At 35.4% G+C, this 24,264-nt stretch overlaps 1 protein-coding gene across 1 annotated transcript in view; it reads right to left on the bottom strand.

Annotated features, from left to right (window-relative positions):
* Positions 1–24,264, bottom strand: part of LOC146165465 (parathyroid hormone 2 receptor-like) — a 94,085-nt gene that overhangs the window by 8,593 nt on the left and 61,228 nt on the right. The window contains exons 4-10 of the mRNA XM_083381181.1: positions 23,089–23,211; positions 18,385–18,533; positions 14,579–14,673; positions 8,435–8,630; positions 7,392–7,545; positions 4,774–4,834; positions 106–172 (exon numbers count right to left, since the gene is read on the bottom strand). Coding sequence (XP_083237307.1) covers positions 106–172; positions 4,774–4,834; positions 7,392–7,545; positions 8,435–8,630; positions 14,579–14,673; positions 18,385–18,533; positions 23,089–23,211 — 845 coding nt within the window. The remainder of the gene's footprint in view (positions 1–105; positions 173–4,773; positions 4,835–7,391; positions 7,546–8,434; positions 8,631–14,578; positions 14,674–18,384; positions 18,534–23,088; positions 23,212–24,264) is intronic.

The raw sequence follows: 24,264 nt of genomic DNA, 5'->3' as shown, positions 1-24,264 counted from the left end.
CTGGACAAAAAAAATGCATGAATTTCACAAATTTAACTTACTCTTTTAAGCTAGTCTATTGTCCGCTAATTCAAACCTGTCTGATCTATATACTGAAAAACTTACAACGCTGGCGACAAGAATGGGTCCATTGTAAATCCACTTGTATTCTTCAACCGCCACATCCCAACATCTGCAACAAAAATCAACCGAGGTAGAAACAATTATAGTCGGGATGACGACCAATGGAAGAAATGGCTAACGAGCTTGCAAGTTAACTATTGATAAAACCGGCACGCCCAACCGTTGTTTTATCATGTTGCTCAGCTTTAAACAAGAATGCAAAGTTTTTACAAGAGTTGGCCTGATAATTATATTATTATAATAATCGGCAGGGTGGTAAAAGAAGAACAAACGCGACCACTAACTTAAGTTTAAACCTCCTTTTTCCTTTCCCGTTTTTATTAGAAGTTTTTTCCGAAATGCACTTTTTTACCTTGCGCAAAACTAATTTTTTAATCTGCTTTAAAAGCAACCACCACAATCAAAAATTTCCCAGGAGCAAAGCATCAAACAAAAAAGGCAATTTTGTTGCCAAAATACACTGGTGACGTCATAAACCAGATGCACCTACGTCATTGTCAACAGCGACAGTGACCTCGTGTCAACAGCGGTCAATTGACCTTGACGAAAGGCGTCAGATCAAAAGATGAATTAAATCTAAAGTAGAGTCACTCTAAACCAATGCATCAAAGACTATAGCGGCGTGGTGCAACCTCACTTAGCCATGTAGCGAGCTAAACTGCACGGTTGAAATGCATTTGAGTTACGGGTTCCGGCTCATTATACGTTGGGCCATAGATGTATTCACTTCAGAGCTAGTGCAGGGTATACAATGTTCTAAAGCAGTGGTTCTTATTTTTTTAACTTGCGGTATAAAATTTACCATGCCCTAATACAAGACAATTGGAAAGAGAAGTAATATTATCGGTTATAGTGTGTATTTAAACTTGCATACCTCGCTTGTTTTTTTAAAACGAAAACAAAATAATCCATATTACAAAAAGCTTTGCGGCACACCAGAAAATCTCTTGGGGCACAAAGTTTGAAAATCACTGTTGAAAAGGCATTTTCTTGACCCAAACACATCACAAATGAATAGGGACTTTGATGCTTGAACAATAAAAATCAGGTTTCCGTATTGTGGCTTTGAAAAGGTCGTTATATTGCAACAATTTAGGGACAAACGCAATATTTAAAAAAAATAAACTTCCGCCTCCCAAGTTTCATTATCAGCTGACAGAGTTTTAAACAAGTCATATACAAACGATTTAAGTCAAGTATTTTCGCTTAAATGACTTTAGTTAAATCAAGTCATTGGAAAACCATGGTCATTGACTTATTTTCCTGTACTTTGACCTGAAAGACCTTAGCGAAGCAAAATCCACAGAAGACGCCGATTCAGTGAAAGTGGATGACAAAGTGGCGCTCGATTAAAAAGGGGATTTTATGCCTCACAAGCAAAAAGTGCAAAGTTCATTTCCTTATGCAGGTGGCACTCTTTAAAAGGCAAATTGTCGAAAAATAACCAAATGAAAGTGAGACTTGAAGTTAAGTTAAACTTTTAGAGGTTTTTAGAGGTTAAAAAATGAAATAACAACTTATTATCAATTTACTTAAAACTTTAAACTATTGATGGTAAAATTAGTGAAATGGCTACCTGCGAACTGATTAACCTTACGTACAGTTGGGCACTCTCTTTTACTTCCTATATATACACGCTTCTTGTGGATTAAAAATTCAAGGGAAAAGAAAGGAATGCCGTCATTCAGGTGTCAGGTTGATATCGAGCCAAAAATTAGACGAACAAAATTCTACAAATACGGCGGGTCGCACGTCAATCTTCCCTTGAGTGTACTTCGAAATGTCAGCCAAAAAGTATATTTTAGCCAACTTCCTATCCAGCGAGCGCTAATTAGATCTTATGACGGGAGTGCGGTTTTGAGAGTTGGAACTAATTCATTTAAAAGTCTATTTTTGAAAGGCTCTTATGTTGTTTTGGCATGTTGTTGTTTTTTTAACCAACGGGGTATAAATAAAATTATTGAACAAGGAATCGGGACCAAAAAAGTAAAACACGCTGACAGCAATTTTATAAAAAATAGATTAAGAAAAGAAAATATAATGAAAAACCTGGTTGAAAAAAAATATTAAAAAAACACAAGTTAAAACAATAAAAAGGAATAATAAAAATAAGTTAAAACGGAAATAAGGGGTTTAAAAAACGGCAAAAAAATTAAAATTACGATAAATAAGAGGCGCTTCTCAAATTTGCCGTAAAACCCGGATTACGACGTTTTCTTGCAAGGTGTTTCTCGGTGGTTTAGGACATGCGCAAAATTACTGCCTTGCCAGTCAAAGTACAAGATTTAATGTATACGTTGGCCCTTTAAGACGCTACCTAATGTACTTCCTAATCTGGTGCCAATGCAAGGCAAAGTTGGCTTTAATTGACAAGCTGAAGGGACTGACATTGTGTTTGTGATTTACCGCAAGGTGACAGCACAGAGACGTATACGACGTTTGGCGTTTTATGCGCAAATGCTACTTTTGGCAGCAACGACGGACGAAGGGTAGGATAATCAGGCTTATATAAATGAAATTACTGCCGTAACGGTGTACCGGTTAAATGCATTCTTTTTTTTTTACGAGACCATGTCACAAAATTTTATTATGCCTACTCTAAAATCGTAATTTCAAACATCGGTAAGCAAATATTTGTGTTTACGTCTCGATAATATCGCTTTTCGACACAAAGAGTCCACATGAAGTCAAGCAGTTAATCATGTTTATTTTGCATGTAAAACAAAGTTGCGAACGTAACTTAAAGTGTTTTTCTCTGAGCTAAAAAAAAATTGAAAATCTCTCACTCGGCTTTTGTGTAATTTATGCTTCAATCCACACAACTATGTACTTCGTTATAATTAAAAAAATGCCAAAAAACATGTTTTTTGGTAGAAATATAGTGTAAGGGGCCATGTTGTCGCAAGTTCATTTCTTCATTTCTTAAATCGTGTTCCTCGACTGATATTTACATTTTTTTTCAAAAATCAGATTAAAAAATAAAAGTCACGTTCAAATCTTTAGCCAGCATTCCACGTTAGCCTAATATAAAAGTTTATCCAACACTTATTCGCACATAAACCTTAACCCCAAATAACCCCCAAAACAATCCCACTTTCTGTGCGTCACAGCGGAATTACGTCGGATTTTAAACGAACAATTTAAACATCGAGTTTAAAGAAAGCTGAATGAGATGACGTGTTAGTTTGCATAAAAGACAACAATTTTCTGACGCTAAGATTTGCAAAAACGACAAGATTAAAGGGTTCACGTCACCGGATTTCCCCAGGGTTAGCAGTGGAATTTTTTTAGCAAAATTACACGCTATCAACTGTTTGGCGAAAAAATAACTAATCTAGGAGGTTATGGTGTAAAAAGTGTTTTGTTTGTGTGTAGGGATTTATGCTTTTAACCGTGAACAACAGCTCGTACTGTGGTGCTCCGTATCCTGTAATTACGATTTGCAAAGACAAATACCGGACTCAACACGTCAATGGATTTGCGTCAAAACTGGTGAAAGAAAAAGTGGAATAAAAAGTGTATAGGATTGGTTTAGGCCCGTCGATTTTAAACTTTGACGGTTTTGAGAGCCTGTAATTGAGGTTAAACCCCATAATTAAAAAAAAGGGAATTGTGAAAACAACAAAGCGGACAGAAAGATGGTTTTCACCAAAAAACAAATTATTAAGGTAATTTTGCCAAAAAACGCTTACTTTGCAAAGGCATCGGTTCAACTAATTTCCTAATGCAAACCCAACATTTGCCTACACCGATAATTTAAGGCTACAAAAATCTAAGAAGAGGGGATTTTTTACATGTTAAAATAGGTAGGTGTACTATGCACGGATCTGCCATGTAGCTTAATAACAAAGGCAAAGCCACATATATTAACTGACTACATAGTACATATATTAATTGATAAGTGCGTATCGAAATGTCTTTATCAAGATGATGTCGACTTTCTCGATTTCTTAAGGGACGACATCCATTATTAAGCTATAATACAATGATCGCAAAACATCTGTTGTTAAACGCAGCGGAAAACAAGTGATACGGGACTTTTTCGCACTTGGGTGGTGCCGGGGCGGGTGGGTATTATTGTGGACTAAACCGCGAAGTTGCAATTAAGTTTATACCCAAAACGAATTAGCCAGGTGAGACTGATGAGGGAAAGTTCCACCGATACTTCAATCAGTCACCACAGTTAACCTACAATTTGGCTCCTAGTATTTCAACGAAAATTTCGCAATTTTTATGTTTTTGTCGAAAAAATACATCCGGCATATTACGATTGATTTATATTTTTTTTATAATAAAAAAGTATAATGTTTTTTTTTATGAGAAAATTAGAAAAGCAAACATTATTAAGATTAATCCATGTTTCGCAGAATTGCAAAACAGATTAAAAAATAAAAAATAAAATCTGCACCGCTATAATATGAATAATTCATTGATATTTTCCAAAATTAAAAATAAAAGAGTAAAAAGGTTAAAAAAAATTCAAAAGTTTACCAACATACAACAATAGATCGAAACTAAAGTTTAAACATTCACAAAACAAAGCGAAAGAATAACCAAGCAGATTCACCGTCATATAATGGTTTGTCTCAACTTTGCAAAACAGTCTAAATATTCAATATTGTTGAAACATTAGTATTCCAAAATACTTACGATTCTCCGTCCAGTACAGCTCGTACGATGGCCCAAGGTACAACAAAAAGCACTGGAACGCCTGAGAAAATAAGGTATACGTTAAACTTTATCAATTAAACGTAACAAAACAAAAGCTGTTTCATCAATAAGGCTGTGCAGTTAGAAGAGAATTTATAAATCAACTGCAAAAAATGTTTATAGCAGAAATATTATTCATTACGGAAATAAACAAAATTGAATTGGTGGAAAACAGGCTTTAAATATTTTTATTAAATGCTTAAATTCCAGTGCCGTCCCGCTAAAGATCTTTGGAATACCAAAATCACGCCAGTGACATCATTTGGCGTGTAATTTAAAACATTTTGACGTAGGATTGCGACCATCAATTATGGAATGCAGTCGGGCAAAGTAGGAACACAGGAGTTACAACTGAAGAAATACTGGTCAAGGTTAACTTTTCATTGTTATTGTGTCCCGCTAGGCAAAAAGTTTGAAACTTGATTCTTTGACCAACGTTTTCGAGTGTAGTTCTAAATTTAAGTGAAAACCGGGTTGTTTTTGTAAAATTTTTGTGACGGTGACATTTGATCCCAAAAATACCAGTCAAAAAGCGTTTAAGCTGCCATTTTACGGTCTGTCACCTCGCACTAGCCAACTGCTAACAAACGAAGTTCGAACAAGGACCAAGATACAACGCAAGGCCAGAAACTTGTTGTTTTAACGTTAATCTTGAGCTGTTTTTAGTAAACAGAGAGAGTGGTTTTTGTCCGCTTAACAGCACTTAACACGGTAATTATTGTGGTTAGAAAAACACGAAAAATTGAAACTGCAGAGAAACCAACATGGTTTGAAAGGTCACAGAAGAACGGTCTAGCAATGCTGGTATTAAGGTCAGACATTTTATAAAGATGTTAAAAAAGACAATTATATATATAATTATATTCGAAAGTATTCAATTATATTCCAAAGTGTTAAGATATAATGACTTTATAAAGTGTCTGACCAATAAATACAAGCATTCCTAGACAGTTCTGCTGTGACCGTTTAGGAGTTGAGGTCGTTTATTTTACAAGGGTCAAGGTGATTTCAAAGATCACACATTCAGTGCAATATTTATTTAAAAGCTAACATTTTTATAACGTGCATATCTTTGGACGTCCTTTTCATGTTATTTACAAATTTACATGACTCAATTTACAAATAAATAACCAGTTACATTTACTAAATGTTTTTTTTTGAAAATTTTGTGAATGAAATTATAAAGATTTTTGTTCGATTTATTGTTTTTTACGTTTAGTTGATAGCATTTGGTTTGTTAATCGTATTTTAATAAATCTGGTTGTAAAAACTGATTTTGGCGAAATTCTACAAACATTTCATTTAACTAACAACACAAAAAACAGCCCAGACACCTTGACCTAGTAAAGGGCCGCTAAGCCACGTTGACTAAACCCATTGTTGCGTCACGAGAGAAAAAGAATGGTGCGTGACGTAAACGCGGGACCACTGTGACGTAACAAACACTAAGCTGGATACTTAACGCCGCAGGGAGCGCTATAGTGGGGCGAACACCCGGGGTGCAAAATGAATTGCAGCTCGCAAAATAATTGAAGGTGTTTTCAGGAGATTTTGCAATTTGAAGTTTGATATATAAATTCAGATTGTAGCAAAACTAGATTAACTTATAAGCAATTTCTGCCTTAATAGACCTATTTAAAGCCAACAATTGTTTATTTTTTATGTTTTGCGGCAAATACAGATTGTAGCCAAACTAGGTAACTATTTTTTTAATTTTTAACGAAGTAACGTGACTTTTCTTTTTAGTAACGTTATCAAGGTATATGTTTTTTATAAAGACAAAATTAAGACATAGCAATCCCAGAACAGGTTTGGTTGGTGTTGTATTTTCTCGTGTTCAACATACGAAATCACTACCAATGCATACATTTTGGCGGTAAGTTTTAAAAAAGGACTTCTTCCTTAACATGTTTAAAAAATTGTCGCGGCTGGTTTTCAAGCCTTTTATAATATTTAGATAAATTTAACACGGTTTACATTGGGCTGTTAATATATATATTTTTTTTGCAACATTTTTTAATAAGCTAACCGCATCGAATGGGTTTATATTCTCCTATACTAAAAAAAGCTCTCATAAAGGATACTGCAAAACTATAGTAAGCTCTTTTGTTTCCGTATAACGAAAAATCTAGTGACGTAATTAACATAGCGGGTATCTGCTTTTCCGTTTTCGTGTTGGAGTTGTAACGATTAACTTGACTTTCGCGTGATAATAAACTACTTAGGCATTAGGTTTAGGAAAATCAATTTTTTTGCGTGATACTTTTATCCATTATACGTGAATTCTCTCAAAGAGTTTAATATATTTGTGTTTTGCATCAAAGTCAACTGTTTTCGAGTTTTGTACTTAATTGAATTCTACTCGTTATGATATCATTTTGGTGCAAAGTGTGCCGCTGACTTATTTCGCTTATTTTAGAGAGCTGGACGCCGAAAAATTGAGAAACACTGCTTTAGACACTGATAATGCTCTCACAGGAGTACAATACCTATATTTTACATCCAAACAAACCGAACCTCGGTGTCAAAGTTTTGTACTGTAGTTGGATTTTACTCACCCCAACCAGTTATGATGAATCTCCAGAGGTACTTTTTGTCGGAGAAGAATGCGACAAAGATGAGGCTGTGAAGGTAGAGAGCCTCCACTAGGATCCAGTAGTAGTTGGTCGCAACAAAGTAGTGAAAGAAGGTCATCACAAGCTTACACTTTACCTGCAAAGCACCCACACTTACCGTTAACTATAACGTTAAGACTAAGCGTTTATATGAAGTAGTGAGGACCATAGGAGGAGAAAGAAAAAGAAACGAAAAATAAGTTTTTTTTATTCAAGGTCAAATTGTTTTTAGAAGGTCTCCCTATTTTTAGAGGAATTTTAGTTGTTGGACATTTTAAGAGACATAATTTTTTTAGGATAATTCACAGCATAATTCTATTCTGTTTTTAAATTGAGTATCGTTTTAAAAACATTTAAAGAAGAGTTTTAGGTTTTCGTATTCTTAGGTCAACATTTTTGACATTTTGAGATAAATCGTTGTAGGAAATATCAATATGATTTTTTGATAGGTCAAAAATTATCACATAAGTCGGGATATATGCATAAACAGGATTTACAATTACCATGCATAAATGCATACACAATTGCACTTAATTGTAGTTAAATATAAAATTTGTTGGCGATTTTATTACATTTTAAGACGAAATTTCGTTTAGAAAGTTTCGATACGAGATGGAATTATCTTCATTTAAGATGACCTTATAAGGCTTTGCAATTCATTATCAAGCTACATTGAAGATCCGTGCATACTACGCAAGTATTGTTTTTTATTTTACGAATTTCCAAAATCCCGCTTTAGCGAAATGCCATTCATTGGATGCTGTTTAAGATCAAAATAAACACTACCAGAAATCCACAACAGTTCTCATTCACCATTTGAGCGCGTATTTTTTTAGCAATTCAAAACGAAATGCAATTTTCTTAAAACAGTGACAAAAAAAATTAAGACAAAATTCCTCAGAAACTTATGTAGGAGCAAAAAGTTATTAAAAGCATTGCTGTTCAAGGCACAATTACCCCATAATTAACAAACAGGTCTCACTCACCATATGAGCGCCTCCCTTCTCTGCAGTGCTATTAAGGTAGGAATGCAAGGCGTCAATGGCTCCGTTGCTTGTCGAAACGTCCAGGATGCCAGAACCGTAGAAGAGAACCTGGTCTTTGACGAAGATGACTGTGCCGCGCAGGATAAAAGATGCGAACAGGTGCATGTGGATGTAGTTGCGTGTGCAATGGAGGCGTCTGCGCGGGAAAAACACAAACATGTGTGGTTAGTACACCGAAAGCCATTCACGACTCACCGAATCTGTTGATCTATGATGCAAGCAGGGCAGGCTAGAAAAACAACTAACCTGCGGTGAGGTTCGAACTCACGACCTCCGGTCATACCAGGACTGTCGTTCTATTAACTGAGCTCCACAGGCTCAGAGAGGAGCGAGTCGAGAAACAACCATAATGCTTGCTCAATCTGTTAGTACAAGCAACTTCATATTGAAGGGGGTCACACGTGTGGTCATTTAGTGTTGTATTAACTTGACAGTCAACGACTTGAGTTAAGTGCACTTAAGTCACTGTTTTTAAATGACTTGATGGGAATTTTTAACAAAAAGTCACTTGACTTAAGTCTTCAAGACAAATGAGTTGGTTTAAATGAAATAAAATGCTTTAATTAAACATTTCTTATTACATAATTCGGATATTTATCTTAATTTGTACAAAAAACAATTTGTTTGCTATATGTTGCGTTTCCAATAATTTATTCGTTCAGTTACTGCTCGTAATCAGGCTAGTCTGCCAAATTTTAATAGTTTAGCGTTTAATTTTTATGATATATACTTCACTTCAAATTGACTTGGTCTAATTATAACTGGATTTGTTATTTACTCAAAATGCCTTGAATCGAGCTTAATTTCTTTTCAAATGACTTCACTTGTTTACAACGTTCACTGTTGTTGTGGCCACCGGGTGGTGACTAGAAGGCGTTTTATTACGGAAAGCGGTAAGCGTTCGGATAATATTTGCGAAAAATGATTTGCTGCTTTACTTAAATAATTTGTCAAGACTTAAATTAAATTATACAACATAATCTAATTTTGGTAAATTACACACTTTTTGGAGGGCGCATGCAGGAAAAAGGAATAAACAAAGTTGAGTGGAAAATAAATTTTAACGTAACAATTAGTATCACTACTGTTTGTTCTTTTAATTTTTTTTGCACGTTTGAAGTTGGTTTAAGAACAACATTCATAAACAACACCTAGCAGGTTAGCAGCTGCAATGTTACAACACAACAGCCTTTATCCCAACGGAAACCAAATCAGATGAAAACAGCAAAAACAGCTTCATTTGCAGATTCCCCAGTATACCCATCAGCATTTGTTTTAAATTCGATCGCGTAGCAAAGCCCAGTTCAAATACTGAATCACAGTTTTTTATGCGGGCAAGGAAATCGTCAATTGCAGTTTACGCAAAACGCAGTCAAGCGTAGCAAACGACCCCGAAAAGCGAAATTCTCCCGAGTATCGATTTACATGAATTGAAAACACTAAAACCGCAGCAACCCAAGCCGGAATGTTTGAGGCAAAAAGGCTGAGAATCAGCACTTTTAGAGATTTCTTACCGAGCTTTCACACATGGTTTGATATTTTTTTTGGAAATTTTTTTTTTTGAATTTATTTTGAAAAAAAAAATATAATAAATCATTTTTAGTCGAACCTATTGTTTAAGCGGACGTTTCAAATCAAACCCCCTTCCTTTTTTGCGCTGTTTTTGTAACATTTTTCACCCCCAATATTTTAGACGTTTTCGGGCGTTATAACAGTTTCAGTTCACAACGAACAATTACACTTAAAAAAGCCTTTCATTTGAATTAAAGTAAGTTTTTTAATAATTTATTTTTTATTTTTACCTGACAGTTTAAAAAAAAACAACAAGATCCTGGTATTTCTGCCTTATTTTCGTTTCTTGATGACCAGTATTGCGTACTTTATAGTATCACTTGGATACAGTTACAAGGCAGCATTTTTTATAGCAGTGGATTTTATTTTTTGCCCTTCTTACTTTAAGGATCTGTCACACCTCGTAGCGATGAAAGTAAAACGGAATAGTGTGATTTTAAAGCTTCTTTTTGCCTTTTTATAGAAGTGATTAAGTAAACGAGCCAGGGAAAGCAAAAATCAAAATAGTTTTAAGCTCTAGTAATAAAACATGGAATAAAACGGGATTCTGGCTCTTCTATAAGTGGCAAGCAAGGAAAACATAAACACATAAAAGTTCATTAAAAACGGAGACATGGCTTTTAGAATAGGCAAAATTGCCACGAAGTCTAAAATCGTAAGAAAAGCAAAAGCATAGCAAAAAATAAAGCAATGGTTTGTCAAAGTGTATTTGCCAAAACTGTCAGAAAAAATACAATCAGAACAAAAGCGCTAAAAATGGTTCCAGGGCATATTCGAATAGGCCAGCAAAATGCCCGGAAACTGTGGTAATATGGGAGAAAAAATCGAGTGATTGTCGCGTAAACGTCCGCACGCGGCGTAAGTGAGGTCAATTTGCCGCAATTTTTCCAGTGATGACGCAATACAGGGTTTTTGGTTACAGACGGGAAAGAAATGGTCTTTAGGTCGTCTTTTATCGCCTCAAAAATGGCGTGTATTTTGCGCGAATCGAAATGGGAAAGTTGAAGCTGACGGTTAAATTTACATTGGCCCAAAAACAGAGCATTTTGTACATATTTCAAAACCATTTTGCTACGTCAGGCGTGTTAGAATAATACAATGTCAAACTGGTTAAAAAACAAAGTTCGGAAATGATCAACCATATCAACGAAATATTGTTACAGCTTAACAATGTGCGACTGTAACAATATTTCTTCTAAAATTCGAGGATTTAAATAGGTGGAAATATAAATCCATAAATGCTAGTACAGTGATTCCCAACCTTTTATGGCTTATGGCACCCCTACTAGAATTTCAGTTAAAGTGGTCAAGTGCAATGTTGCTTCAAATGAATCAGAAACAACACATTTTATAATTGATTGTACTTGTAGTCTCCAATCTAAGAGTTGCATCAAAAGGCTTTACTCAATGAAGCAAATATATGAATGGTAAACGACCTCATTGATCATTAGCGATGGCACACTTCGTTGACGCGCTACCCCAGCTTAAAGCACCGTGCTAGTGTGTAGAATGTTTTCGCATGTAACCTTGGCATTATACGGCAATACATGTCGATAATGTACGCTTGGCAAGATTTTTTTGAACACTAAAGAAGCGAAACCAAACCAAAGGCGGCTATTAAAAGCTAACAATAAAACTCATTGAAATGGAGAATATGTATAGCAAAATACAACAAGTCCTATACATGACAATACCAGCCAAACGCTAGTGTGCAAAACATATTTTCGCAGATGTAACCTTGAGGTTATACAGCAATACAGATTTGACAAAATACGCTTGATAACAATTATTTGAACACTAACCAAAGGCGGCTATTTACAGATCCTTGAGCGACAGAGTTGAATAGGATGGTAGCACGTTGGGATTCCAAGGGTGTTGTATCTATTTATAGGGGGCCAGGGTCGGCGGGACAATGTACAGACCCGGAGATGCTAAAGCGACTTTGGAAGCCGCACAGTTGACTCAGGAATAATGGCCCGAGTTTGTTTGGTTCGATAGAGCCCTTACACAAACGAATAAAGTAGAAACGCTGTTTTGTAGCAATGTGTCGCGTCTCGAAGTTTCGACGATAACGTCGGATTTTGGTTGCGCGGTTATAAAGTATGTTTGGGATTGGTACAACGGCCGTTTTTGAGTGATTTTGAGTCAAAGAAAACGATGAAATTGCTTTACCTAAGCGTATATAATGTGCATTTCGACAACATAATTATCAACAACATAAGTTGTATTATTCTTATCAACAATATAAGTTTCCTAGCATTTTGTAAAGTCCTATGGGTATTGAATTTTATCCTTGTTTCTGTATGCACATTTTATCCTTGGATTCTGTATGCACATTACTAAGGTACATGACTTGTCATACCCCATCTAAATGTCTAAAAACAACTAAACTTCTAATTCAATGGTTCTAAACGGGAGTTTTCCTAGATTTTGATCTTAAACTTATAGCGAAGGAAGTAGAATAAATTTTAAGCTCATACAGAAGTAGTTATATTTTTGAACGTTTCGAATAGTTCCTAAGATAATGGCTTGAGGTTTAAGTTAGAAGTAGAATGAATATAAAAGCCCGTATACAGGAGTAGGTAGCATTTTGTTAACGTTTCGAATATCACTTTATTCATTTTCAACATTGGGAAAAGGAATTGCCCTAAGTAAGAATTTGCAAGAAACTTAAATGTTTAGAAATGAATGTAAAAAGTTTTGGTTTAAGTTACAACGTTTTCATGACTTAGACAAACAATCATCAGCAGCGCTATAATATTGTTTAAAGTTAGGCTTAATGGAGCTTTACGAACTTTTCTAGCTTCAACCAAAACAAAACAAAACAAAACAAAACAAAAAAATCCACCGACTATCGTGACTATATTCTTTCAGAGTACAGTTCAGTATAATCCCGTAAAAGAGTTTAAATTTTTTGCGCACCTGGAATGGGCGGCGCTGTTTCGTAACAGAAAGGGCGATTATCGGCTTAAAATATTTGCAACGGCGGGGAACGCAAATTGCAACCCGCAAAACAACACTCGTGACTCGGGTATCTTCAGTTTGTACTCGATTTCGACGATAATCTCTAAGACGTCAACAACAAAAACCCTACTCTGCAATATGGTATATCGACTTCTAAGCTTAGAGCAATACGAAACGGTCTGAGAAGGCATTACACGCAAGGTCTGATCCCTTAATATCCGCGCAGATAAGCTAGTAGAGGCGGTATATTGATGGCTAGGTTTCACAGCGCGACTACAATGCGATTTTTTTATTGATATGGCGCTGTGTAGATAAATGCGATTGTGATATTAAAAGCAGTAAGAATGGCAAAGCCCTTACAGAAGTAGGTAACATTTGGAACGTTTCAAATATTTCTTAAATCTATTTCAACATAGTGCGAAGGCACTGACCCTATGTGTATAAGATATTAATCGGATTTGCGGCTTTTGGGGATTTATAAAAATACTGGGGACTTATTGGTTGAGTTTCAACTTTCTGTTGTCACTTTTGAGTTTCTTTACTTTGGAGTTGTAACATATTTGAAAAGGGTAAGTGGGGACAATGGTGTATACCTAAACCTCACGTTAGGATTTCGCAAAGCCAACCATAACCAAGTTAGGACAAATAAAAAAAAAATAACTCCACAGGAACTAACATAATTGTCTCCATTTTTGGCATTGTTGTAATCGTCGAAATTTATGACTTTGTTTAAATTAGGTGTTTTGTACGAATGGCTTGACTTGGATTCAAAGTAATGCCAAATTAAGTAGTTAATTGAGTACGATTTTGGCAAAAGTTAAGCATTTACCTGTTTTAGTAAACACTTATAAAGGAAAGACTTACTCTATACTTTGACTTTTTTGCAATAGACTTGCAACACTTATTCTTGTTTAAACGTTCCCTGAATTGCAATTTAAAATTCGGTAAATAAACTGCTTCTGTACCACAGCATTTTTTTATGTAACTGTACAAAGGTATTACTTATCGTTACGCATTCAGTTTGCTATTAACTACCTTTTTACTAGGAATTTCAATATTCTTAGTATGTTTTAAACAACAGAATCTAGCCCTCAAACAAAACAAATAATTTTGGAACACTACATGCGGATCTGTTCATAAGTTTAATGGTGAAAATAACGGCCCAAATAGACATAAAAAGCGACATGCTTTATTGTTCAAACGTTTCGCCAAATGCTCATGCCATCATCAGTGGTATGAAGGCCACGTCAGGTACACCCGTTTATATAGACTTTAGTAGCACAAAGGAATGATAAAAAGTTGCGAAACAAGCGTCGCAAAAACGACAGACAAAAAGGTGTGCTTTTTATGTCTATTTGGGCCGTTATTTTCACCATTAAAACCAATAATGCCGGAGATAAAAGATCATTTTTTAAAATTTTAATATTCCTATTTCAAGCATAAAAACACAGCAGGATAAAAGTGCCCAAAAGAGCCAAGCTAGAACGAAAAGAGTAGCACTTAAATTTTAAACGAAATTTAGAAAATGTACAAAGGAGAATTACTCACTTGAAGTATCCGAGTATGATCACCGCTATGATGAGTGAAACGAGTGAAAACGAGTACCCGACTGTATACAACTGGATCATACTCTTTTCTTCGGGCTAAAACATTCGCACAACACGAGTAAGAATTTGAAGGATCAAATAAATGGTAAATACAAAAGGCTTTTTTTTCTTTTAAAACCACCAGATCACTTGTATTACCAATTGTAAAAACAATTGAAACAATTGTTTTTTTGGAGGAGGGATTTAATTTTAACTTTTATTTAATTAAAAATGTAACGCGAGTAATAAATTATGAAAAAAAACCTAAAAATAATACTTTAAAAGATTTTTAGTCTATAAATACCATAAATCTCGCTTTACAATAAACAAAAATAATAATTTTTGGTCACATTGTTCGAACAAAAAATGTAAGTTGATAAATTTAAGTCATTTTATTTATCGCTGTGTGCATTTTAATCAAACAATTTTTGGACAAACAATGCGTAAAAAACGTTATACGGAACACTACAATTAAATAGTGATCTGGTGGTACGTATAGAGATTAACGTATAAAAGCAGCAAAACAACACTTGTAGTAAACATGCATGCAGTCAGCGTGTTAGTTAATAAGCTAGTGTAAGCGAAACGGCAAGCATTAAACATGCAGCTACTAAACATCATCTAACGGCGAATGTGGGTTAATGAAGTCAAGCAAAACCATTTTGACAGCTCAGGCCCAGTTCTGTTTCGTTTTAAGAAGGGACATCGCTTTTAACTGTTTAATCGTTTTTTAAACGTTTTTTCAAAATTGAAATGTGCTATCAACATTTATGACAGTGTCATTGTTGTTTTTTTTAGAAAAATAGTTTATTTACTTCGATTGATCATGATTTTTTCGTCATCTTGTTTAAATAAATTTAATCAACCATGATTTTTATTTCCTTATGTTTTGCTAACATATGTTTTAAAATAAATAAAGCTAACTTATGAACTTCACGCATTCAGTGGAACCTTAACGACAAGGTATATCATTCCTGCAGTAAAAATTTTACCAACACCCACACATGCCACCAAAGAAAATGGAATATAAAACCATATTTGCCAAAAAACGAAGCACACACTTTAAAAACCCCATATCCAACGCTAGGTGATGATAATTAACTGGCATTTAAGATATAAACCTGTAGCACCAATGACCATACACTTAACTTTTATTTGGAAAGAAAGTATTTTCCTACTTGTTCCAACCGAGAGATTTTCCCGGTTTAATGAAACCAAGAAACTGTGTCATATTAGCGAAAAAAAGGTCATGCTGGTATGGGTTGTCTGGTAGTTTTGTTTGTACCCTTTAACGCCGGCGATTTTCCGCAACGGTTTCAATCTTTGAATGTCTTTGAAAACGATATATTAGAAAAATAATGAAGCCCGAAAAGAAGAGTAAAAAAATCTCAAAAATTTAACAATGTTTTGGATTGGAAACTAAAATTTAAAATATTGTTTGGAACACTTTAAAGGCATTTGCACTTGTATCATCATCAGCTCATTATCAGTGTACTGATGAAACAAGTGCGTATCAAAAATTATTTTTCTGTAGTTTTACTTTTGATTTTAAGCAATGATTTGTTTAGACAGCAAGCAATCAATATCAAGAAAAAAATGTTTTGAAAGTATATTCCAAAAAGTTAGGCATAACATTTGGAGTAGTACCTTTCTATTTTCTATAAAATAGTTCCAGCATTTACCAAAGCTACCTCCCTAAAACCCTGGTTCCTAGATAGCGGTCGCAAAAGTTAAACTTTAAAAAATCCTGATCAAGATTTCCACCTAAACCTTAAAACGTTTACCTGGCATCAAAAAAAAAACTTAAATATTCGCTCAAAGATTGAAACCGTACGCAAGAAAACCCAGTTAGTTGCGTTAAATTGCAAAATGGCAAGAGAAAAAGAGTGGGGGAAAAAGAGCAAGAGAAGAGGGAATATGAGCGCTCCGGAGCTCCTCCAGAAAAAAGAAAGAAAAAAGGAGCCATCGGCTGTGTATATAAAAGAGAGACAGAAAAGGGCCGGGACTCACTTTAGTTACACTTAGTGCCCGGTTAGCCTCGTCCAGGTCTGGGTACCGGCAGTCGCTGTAGTCACTCCATGTTTGGTTGCCGTGCTTGGTCAGCGCCCACTTACCACGCGGGTTGCAATAGCGCCTCGCCGTGCCTGCGGTAACACAAAGGCACCAACGCGGTCAGAATCCGGGAAAACTGATGGGTTTGAGGGGTATGGGAAGATTTTGCCGTAAATGTGAAATCAAAAATGGCCTAGATGTGACAAAATATGGATGCTGAGACCAAAAATGGCGCGCTGAGAACAAATATGGTTGCTGAGTCAAAAATGGTCCACTTAGACCAAAAATGGGCGGGGTAAGACCAAAAATGGCGCGCTGAAAAGAAATATAGTTGCTGAGACCAAATATGGTTAATGAAACCAAATATGGCGCGCTAAAACAAATAAGGTTTCTTAGACATGGCTGTTTAAACCAAATGTGGTTGCTCATGTCAAATATGTCGCATTAAAATAAAAAAATACGGTTTCTTCGACGAAATTTGAATATACCCCCTTTAAGACTGACAAACACTTCTTATTACAATCGAGCACGCAAAAGCGATGGGAAGCCTCTTATCATCACATTGATATTGTCCCTAAAATCGGATCTTTCCTTCTTTGAATATAAAAGTTCTGCAAAAAAATGCAAAGCCTGTTTTTCAAAGTCAACCTGAATTGTCGACTTTGGCAGCGACGTACGCTTTTGTGTTAGTGTTAAACCCTACACATCCCTTTTAACAAGGCACAGCAAAAATCTCTACAGAGTCTACACAGCCCGCTATTGTGACGTAACACACAGCAAGCAATCGCAAGTCTACTGCATTTTCTATTGGGCCTTGCATATCGCGCAGAAAAGGGGATTGTGACGTTGCAATGACGTGTGGTGACGAGCTATGACGTAGGAGAAATTGTGACGACAACACAAAACAGTACGAACACATAGATAGATGATTTCGTTGATACGAGTAAACTGAAATAAAATTCTTTGGCAGCCATTCCTCTAAGTTTCAAGCCGACTAAACAATGTAAAGCGGAAAATAAAACACAGACAGCTAAGGTTTATAGGTGTAAAAAATGATAAGTGTGAAACACAGGAAATGTTGGACAGAAATACTGATGACTACAGAACACCAACAACGACAACAACGAGTGTAGGATCACAGCCGCTCATTTGCGGAGCTTTACTGATTGTGGAGCACACTGAATCACGGAACACGGACACAAATCGACCCTGAAAAGCACTCTTGATTGTGGGTGAAATGCCGTGAACTTTTTTAGGTGTTTTAGCCAATAAAATGTGTGTAGTATACAAATTATTTTTATTACCAAATTAAACAATGTGTGATCACGTAGGTTTAAATGTTTTGAAGAGTTTTTACCAATACTACACTTTATAATAAAACTTGGGGATTTTATTGATTTTATCAACAGCGATATGAATTTTTCCAAAAAAAAATTGAAACTAAATTAAGAAAAATTAAATGACATAAAAATCAATAAAATTAAATTTTGTTTCATTTTTACAATTTTTTTTAAATTACCTAAGGGTTCCACTTGTTGGGTTTTCTTTACCAATTTTTTAAAACATCTTGCCAAAAAATTTTTTTTTAAGAACTTCAAGAGTGCCTTCTCGCTTGTCCGAATTGCGTCCTAAAAACTACCATAGCACCGCACCCAACGCGAAAACGGTAGGTGGCACACATTTTTGGGGGGTAACCCCCTGGAGGGGAGGTCTTACATGTCCTCCGGCCTTGATAAGTTGCTCGATGGTCTCGCGGTCAGGTAGGGTGGCCTTGGGACAGCGTGAATAGTCGGTCCAGGTCTTGTTGGTATCCGAGACCACGTTGTGCCAGCTTCCGTCCTTCTTGCAAAACCTGGTCACTGTCTCTGCAGCCCAACCAGCGCCATGGCCGCAAAATAACAAGGAGCCAATGGCGAGCGTTAATTCGGACACAAGTGTAAGGCAAAAAGTCAACAGAGGGATTTAAAATTGGGACACAATTTCACAATTTCGGGTCTATGCAGCTATGCTTGTGGTGCGAGCTCGATAACGAGTTTGTAAAGTTGATTTTTTGAATAACTTTCACCTACGGGCTTTCCTAGCCTGGTTTGTAACCAACTTATTTCGAAAGAGGGCAAGTTTGTAAACGCTCAAAAACATACTTTTTTTACGAAAAATTGGGGCATAATTTTTCGATTAATAGTGGGACGGGAGCAAAAAAGGTGGGCTTTATTTGTTTTTACGTAAAGCACAAAATCACGCTCATTCTAATGCAGTGTTTCTGAACCCCAAAATTTTTGAGGTGAAAGGGATTGGGGAATGGCTCAGCTGAATGGGCGACAAACTGTGGTAAACTAGGCGTAATTATCTTCAACAGTGTAATAACTTGACTTAAGTCTTTTGTACAAATGGCTTGATTGGGACTCAAGTCATTGTGTGTGCGTGTGCCTTACCCCATTAAGTTTTTATAATATATTTGGATTATTTATCATAATTTGTGAACGTAAAACAATTTTCTCTCTATATATGTTTCATTTTTGTTTAGTCATTATTTGAGAAAGTCAATTCCAATTTAAGTCATTGATATCAAAATAAAACAATAAGCTATTTAAATTGGTAAATCTAGATAAAACTTAACAAAATTTTACAACAAATTAAGCTAATACGTACAAATAATGAGATGAAAATAACCCAATTTTAGAAAACCATGTTATATGAAAACACTCAATTTAAACCGAAGTTATTTGACTCACTAGCCCAAGTCCAAACCAGTCATTTGTATGAAAGACTTAAGCCACGTTAAGTAATTTTACCGCAATAACTTAAGTCAAGTCATTAGCTTAAAACAGGGGTTCTTAAACTGGGGTCCATGGACCCCTTGGGGGTACGTGAGCCAGTTTTAGGGGGCCCATGAAGGCCTAATGGAACTATTAGTGTATATTCAAGCAATCTATTTTTCAAAGAAAAGAGTAGGCTATAGTTAAAAACAAAACGTTTTTGCACTGAATATATACTTGAACTTTATTTCATTTCACATTTTTTGGACCGAAAACAGCAAATTTCTGAAGTCTGTTTGTATTATGACGTCATCACTAAAAATTTCTTGCCTTCGCTGGTCCGTGCGAAGCAAAAAATTTTTTTAGGGGTCCGCGGTAAAAAAAGTTTAAGGACTCCTGGCTTAAAACATTGCAGCATACCCATGAAATAACTTTAATCAATAAAAACAGTGAGTTAAGTCCACTTGAGTCAAGTTATTAACTTAAGTCATTACAACACTGGAGTGTCTGCAAAAGGATCGGGGAAGAAATCTTGGCGGAAAAGAAACAATAATAACGTAAAGGATTACAACACGTGGAGAAATCGTTTTTTATATACGTTTTTCAACCATGAACAGTACTGTACAGTTTGAGACTCGCGGGCTTAAGCATATCCGCAAATCAAAGTCAACAATTTACGACAAGTTACACGTTGGCGCCAATACCAAGACAAAAAACTGCTGGAAAAAGTGTGATTGACACTTCCCAGTAATATTTTAGCTGTTGCTACCAGGCATAATAATAAAAAAACAGTGCCTTTGGTAATTGTAACTTGTAACGTTGAAACATTGGTTAACGATTACAATTACCAGAGGATCTGTTTTTTATTTTTACTTCCCAGTAATGTAGCTGCTTTCTGCACAGGACAAATTTAAAGCAAAATGCAACGAATTTTAACTTGGCACTGAAGGCTGGTTTACTTTGAATTTAGTCAAATTTTTTTGCCTTTTTTTATAATGCAGTTTAGGTTGTATTGTAAACGTTAAAAAAAGCAATTTTTCGACTTTCGGAAAAATATTAGAGCTGGTCTAGAATCCTACCATTTTTTAACAGTAACGAAACGCGTTTTCAAAATTGAAATCGGAAGAATGAAATAAAAACGGGGAAGTAAATATAATAATAATAATTATTATAATACTTCGCCCACCCAAACTCAAGCCCCACAACTTATCCTAAATAATGTTGGCAATATAAACCCCCGGTAGAAAAATGTGGTAGGATTCTAGACCAGCGGCAAAACATTAATTTGGCCAAAATGTATATAAATAGCAGTCTCATTTTCCGTCGAAAAACGCAAAAATAAAATGATAGGCCGGGTGTTGTTGAAGTGAATATGACCAAAACTTCGTCTTTAAGCGTCAATCGAGAACATCAAACACACATATTACACGTTTTTATGCAAGTGATGATTCCAAACGTATCACCGTTGGGCTTTGCAAACACGTTACATGGCGATTGCTGTGAGAGATATGCAACGCGAAAACTTATCACGAGATTTAGCATAAGCTAGTAATTTGTTTCAAAAAAGACTACCCCTTTTTAAAGTTATAAAAAATTAACTTCAAAATTTTCGATCGGTAAAGCCAGATGATTTGCAAATTAAATCACATATGAAAATAAAAGAATCGAAATTTTTTAAAGTAGCTTTCAGTAGTGAAAAGGAGGTGCAATTTAGAACTATAATTGTCCAAAAAAAAATATTTTGTCCTGTGCTCAAATGTTTTTTCCGTAAAACATATATGGGTCAAAATAAGGGGATCAGTAATGGAAAAACACTAAAATAAAGATAAATTATAATCCTTTATAATCGGTATAAAACTTTGTATTGACCTATTTGACTTGATGGTTATTAAGCGAAGAAAACATAAACAACTATTCTCCAAAATATATAGTAAGCCGTTATGAAATGTTCGTTCAGTTTGACATTTCATCAGAATTTAACCTTTAATTGGCATGAGTCATATATTCCGGCTAATAAACTATTAATAACCTCGTTTTAGGGTATATCCCACGGGCCGTAGTTCGGTGATAGATAAGTTGACCCTAAACGTCATCATGCTTAGTGGCGAAAAGCGAAATCTGTTTCCAAAACTTGACCTTTGCAAAGGGCGAACTTTCAAACAATAACAACCTATTGTGATGACGTTTCAGGTGTGCACATCATATCGGTTCAACTCGCTGACAGAAAGTCAATCGACCCTTCTACTTTTCGCAAAGGTCATAATATTAATCAGAAAGAAAAACTGGATCAATAATATTGCGAAACAAAACGGCAGCGACTGACCGCAACGTATTCAGCAGTTGGACGGCATTCTTTTTGGTTATTTTGCATTTTTAATTCAGCAACAAAGGTTGTAGCAAAGAGATTTTCCGCAAAGTTTTCAGAGCAAGTTAAAAAATATAAACAAATTATCTGTAATGTAACTTGGAAATGAATGACAAAGCCAACAAGGTCGAGTAAATCGACATCTTGATTCAGACAATACCTGATACGCACACAAAGTTTTTGTCTCATTATATGCGATTTGGAATTAAAGGCAACTTTAAAGTAGGTTCGTTTGCAACGTGTTTTTAGTAACTCCACTTGTGTAAAAAGTGAAGTGCTCACTTAACTATGAATCGATGAATGAGAAACAAAACAGGAAAAACGTTACCAACAGTTGGGCACTGAACAGCATTATGGTAGATTTCAATGATTGAAAAAAGACAGCGTGGTTTGCGAACCCTCTTAGCGCTAACGCTTTTCCAATGTGACATTCGTTAGCGACTCGTGCCTATAATAATCGTATATAGGACATCGATTCGCTTTGCGTATAACAACGCTGTTCTCGAAAGATCGATGGTTAGCGCTTTCATGGAAGCTTGCAACGCGAAACAGGTAATGTGGGCTACAATTTCAAAGGCCAGCTAAGAAAGAACGAACTTAAACGGGCCTGCGTTAAACTTCCGACTGATTTAAACTTTCAATTCAGCAGAGAATTCATCTTTACAAAAAAAAAAAAAAAAAAAAACATCTCGAAAGATCGATGGTCGATGCTTTTTTGGAAGCTTGCAACGCGAAACAGGTAAAGTGACCCGCAAGATGCAAGGTCAAATGAGAAAGGATTTAAACGGACCTGCGTCAGACTTTTGACTGATTTTAACTTTTAATTAATTAGATGTAATCTTAAAACCATTTCTCAACTAGTTCATATCTCATTATAACAACGCCATCTTGAAATGTCTACATTTGAAAAATTTTTATCGGGTAAAACTATTATCAGACATCTTTGACAGCAAGAAAGTATAAAAATGAAATACGAAAATTCAAGAATATTTTTTTCACTTTTTAGGACAAAAAAAATTGCACAAAGTTATCAGCCTTGTATCCGTCCCCTGATATGGGCTATCTCTGATTACATAGCACAAAATTTTAAAATTTAAAAAATTTAAAAATCCGAATAATGAAAGAAATCAAAGATAGTATAAAAATCTTAAACTAAAAAAATTCAAAAATAGCATAAAAATATTAAAATAAATAAAAAAACAAACAATTTTAATTTACTAATTTTGTGATTAAAACCTAATTTTCCAATTTTTTTGCTAGAAATAAACCTTAAAAATAAAATCGCCCGAAAATTCTCACCGGAATGATCGAAGTCCTCAACGTACTCTGGGCAGTTAATGCTGACAGACATTCCAGGGGCGCTGTTCGGCCAGCACGATATCTTGTCCCACTCCCCGTGGCAGTAAACGGTCAGATACTCGCCTGTAGAGACCAAGAGAAAATGTTCAGCAACGCGTATGTGGTATGCGGCAGTTGAAAAAAGTAAAAACATGTTTAGCAACATGTATGTGGTATGCGACAGTTAAAAAGTCAATTGTAAAATTGTTTTTCAGGCGATATTTTATTAAATGAACCGACGTTCCGATAAACTTTACAGGAATTTATTTATTAATTTTATTCAGGACAATGAATTGTTTAGCAGCGTGTATGTGGTATGCGGCAGTAAAAACGTCGTACCTAAATCGCATTTCCTTATAAAATTATTTTTTTTTTTCAATTATGTAAGTAGGACTTTATAATTTTGCTAAAGAATTAAAATTGGAGAATGCCGACAATGGTTTAGAAATATTTTGAATACTGGGAAATGCGTAATTATGCTACTGTTAATAAGTTTTCCCAAACGCTACTATTAATACGTTCTCTCAAAACTAAAATAAAGAAAGAATAAGGAACTTGTTTATACTGTCCTATATTGCAAGTCTTTGATATTGGTTTCAAATTTACGGCAAAATTTCACCAACACTGCAAACTGATTGGGTGAACTTTTTACAAGCAAATAATACATAAGATTTGATCGATTTCTGTAGCGAGTTATGGTGGTTTACAATTTTAAAAAGCTTTCAAAGTTGAATACACAGCAAAACTCAGCGACCGCCAAAACCGAACCTCTAGTAAAACAGGGTAATCAGGTGGGAATTTACAACGACAAATTCAATTGAAATCTTCAATTTTTTTCTACTTCGACCTGATGAAGCACGGTTGTGCGCAAGCTTGACAGGATTTTAATACAATTTGTCGTTTTACAGTCTCACCTGATTTCCTTAGTTAGAATTAAGCAAATACGGAGTTTCACAAAATCGTGTAAAACAGGAAACAGCCCGATTCAATTGAAACTCTCGTAAAAGCCAAAACGTCAAAACACAAAGCAAAGCCCTTCCGTTCTGTGAGAGCTTTAATATAAAGTCAAGGGGCGAAATGGGGTTGCCGTTGGGGTAAGACACACCCAAGGCACTCGAAACGGGGTTAAATTTAGCC

This window comes from Ascidiella aspersa, chromosome 2 (genome assembly GCF_963924565.1).
Source record: "Ascidiella aspersa chromosome 2, kaAscAspe10.2, whole genome shotgun sequence".
Taxonomy (NCBI): Eukaryota; Metazoa; Chordata; class Ascidiacea; order Phlebobranchia; family Ascidiidae; genus Ascidiella; species Ascidiella aspersa.
Note: the sequence above shows the minus strand (reverse complement) of the source record. Positions and strands in the feature narration are given on the sequence as shown.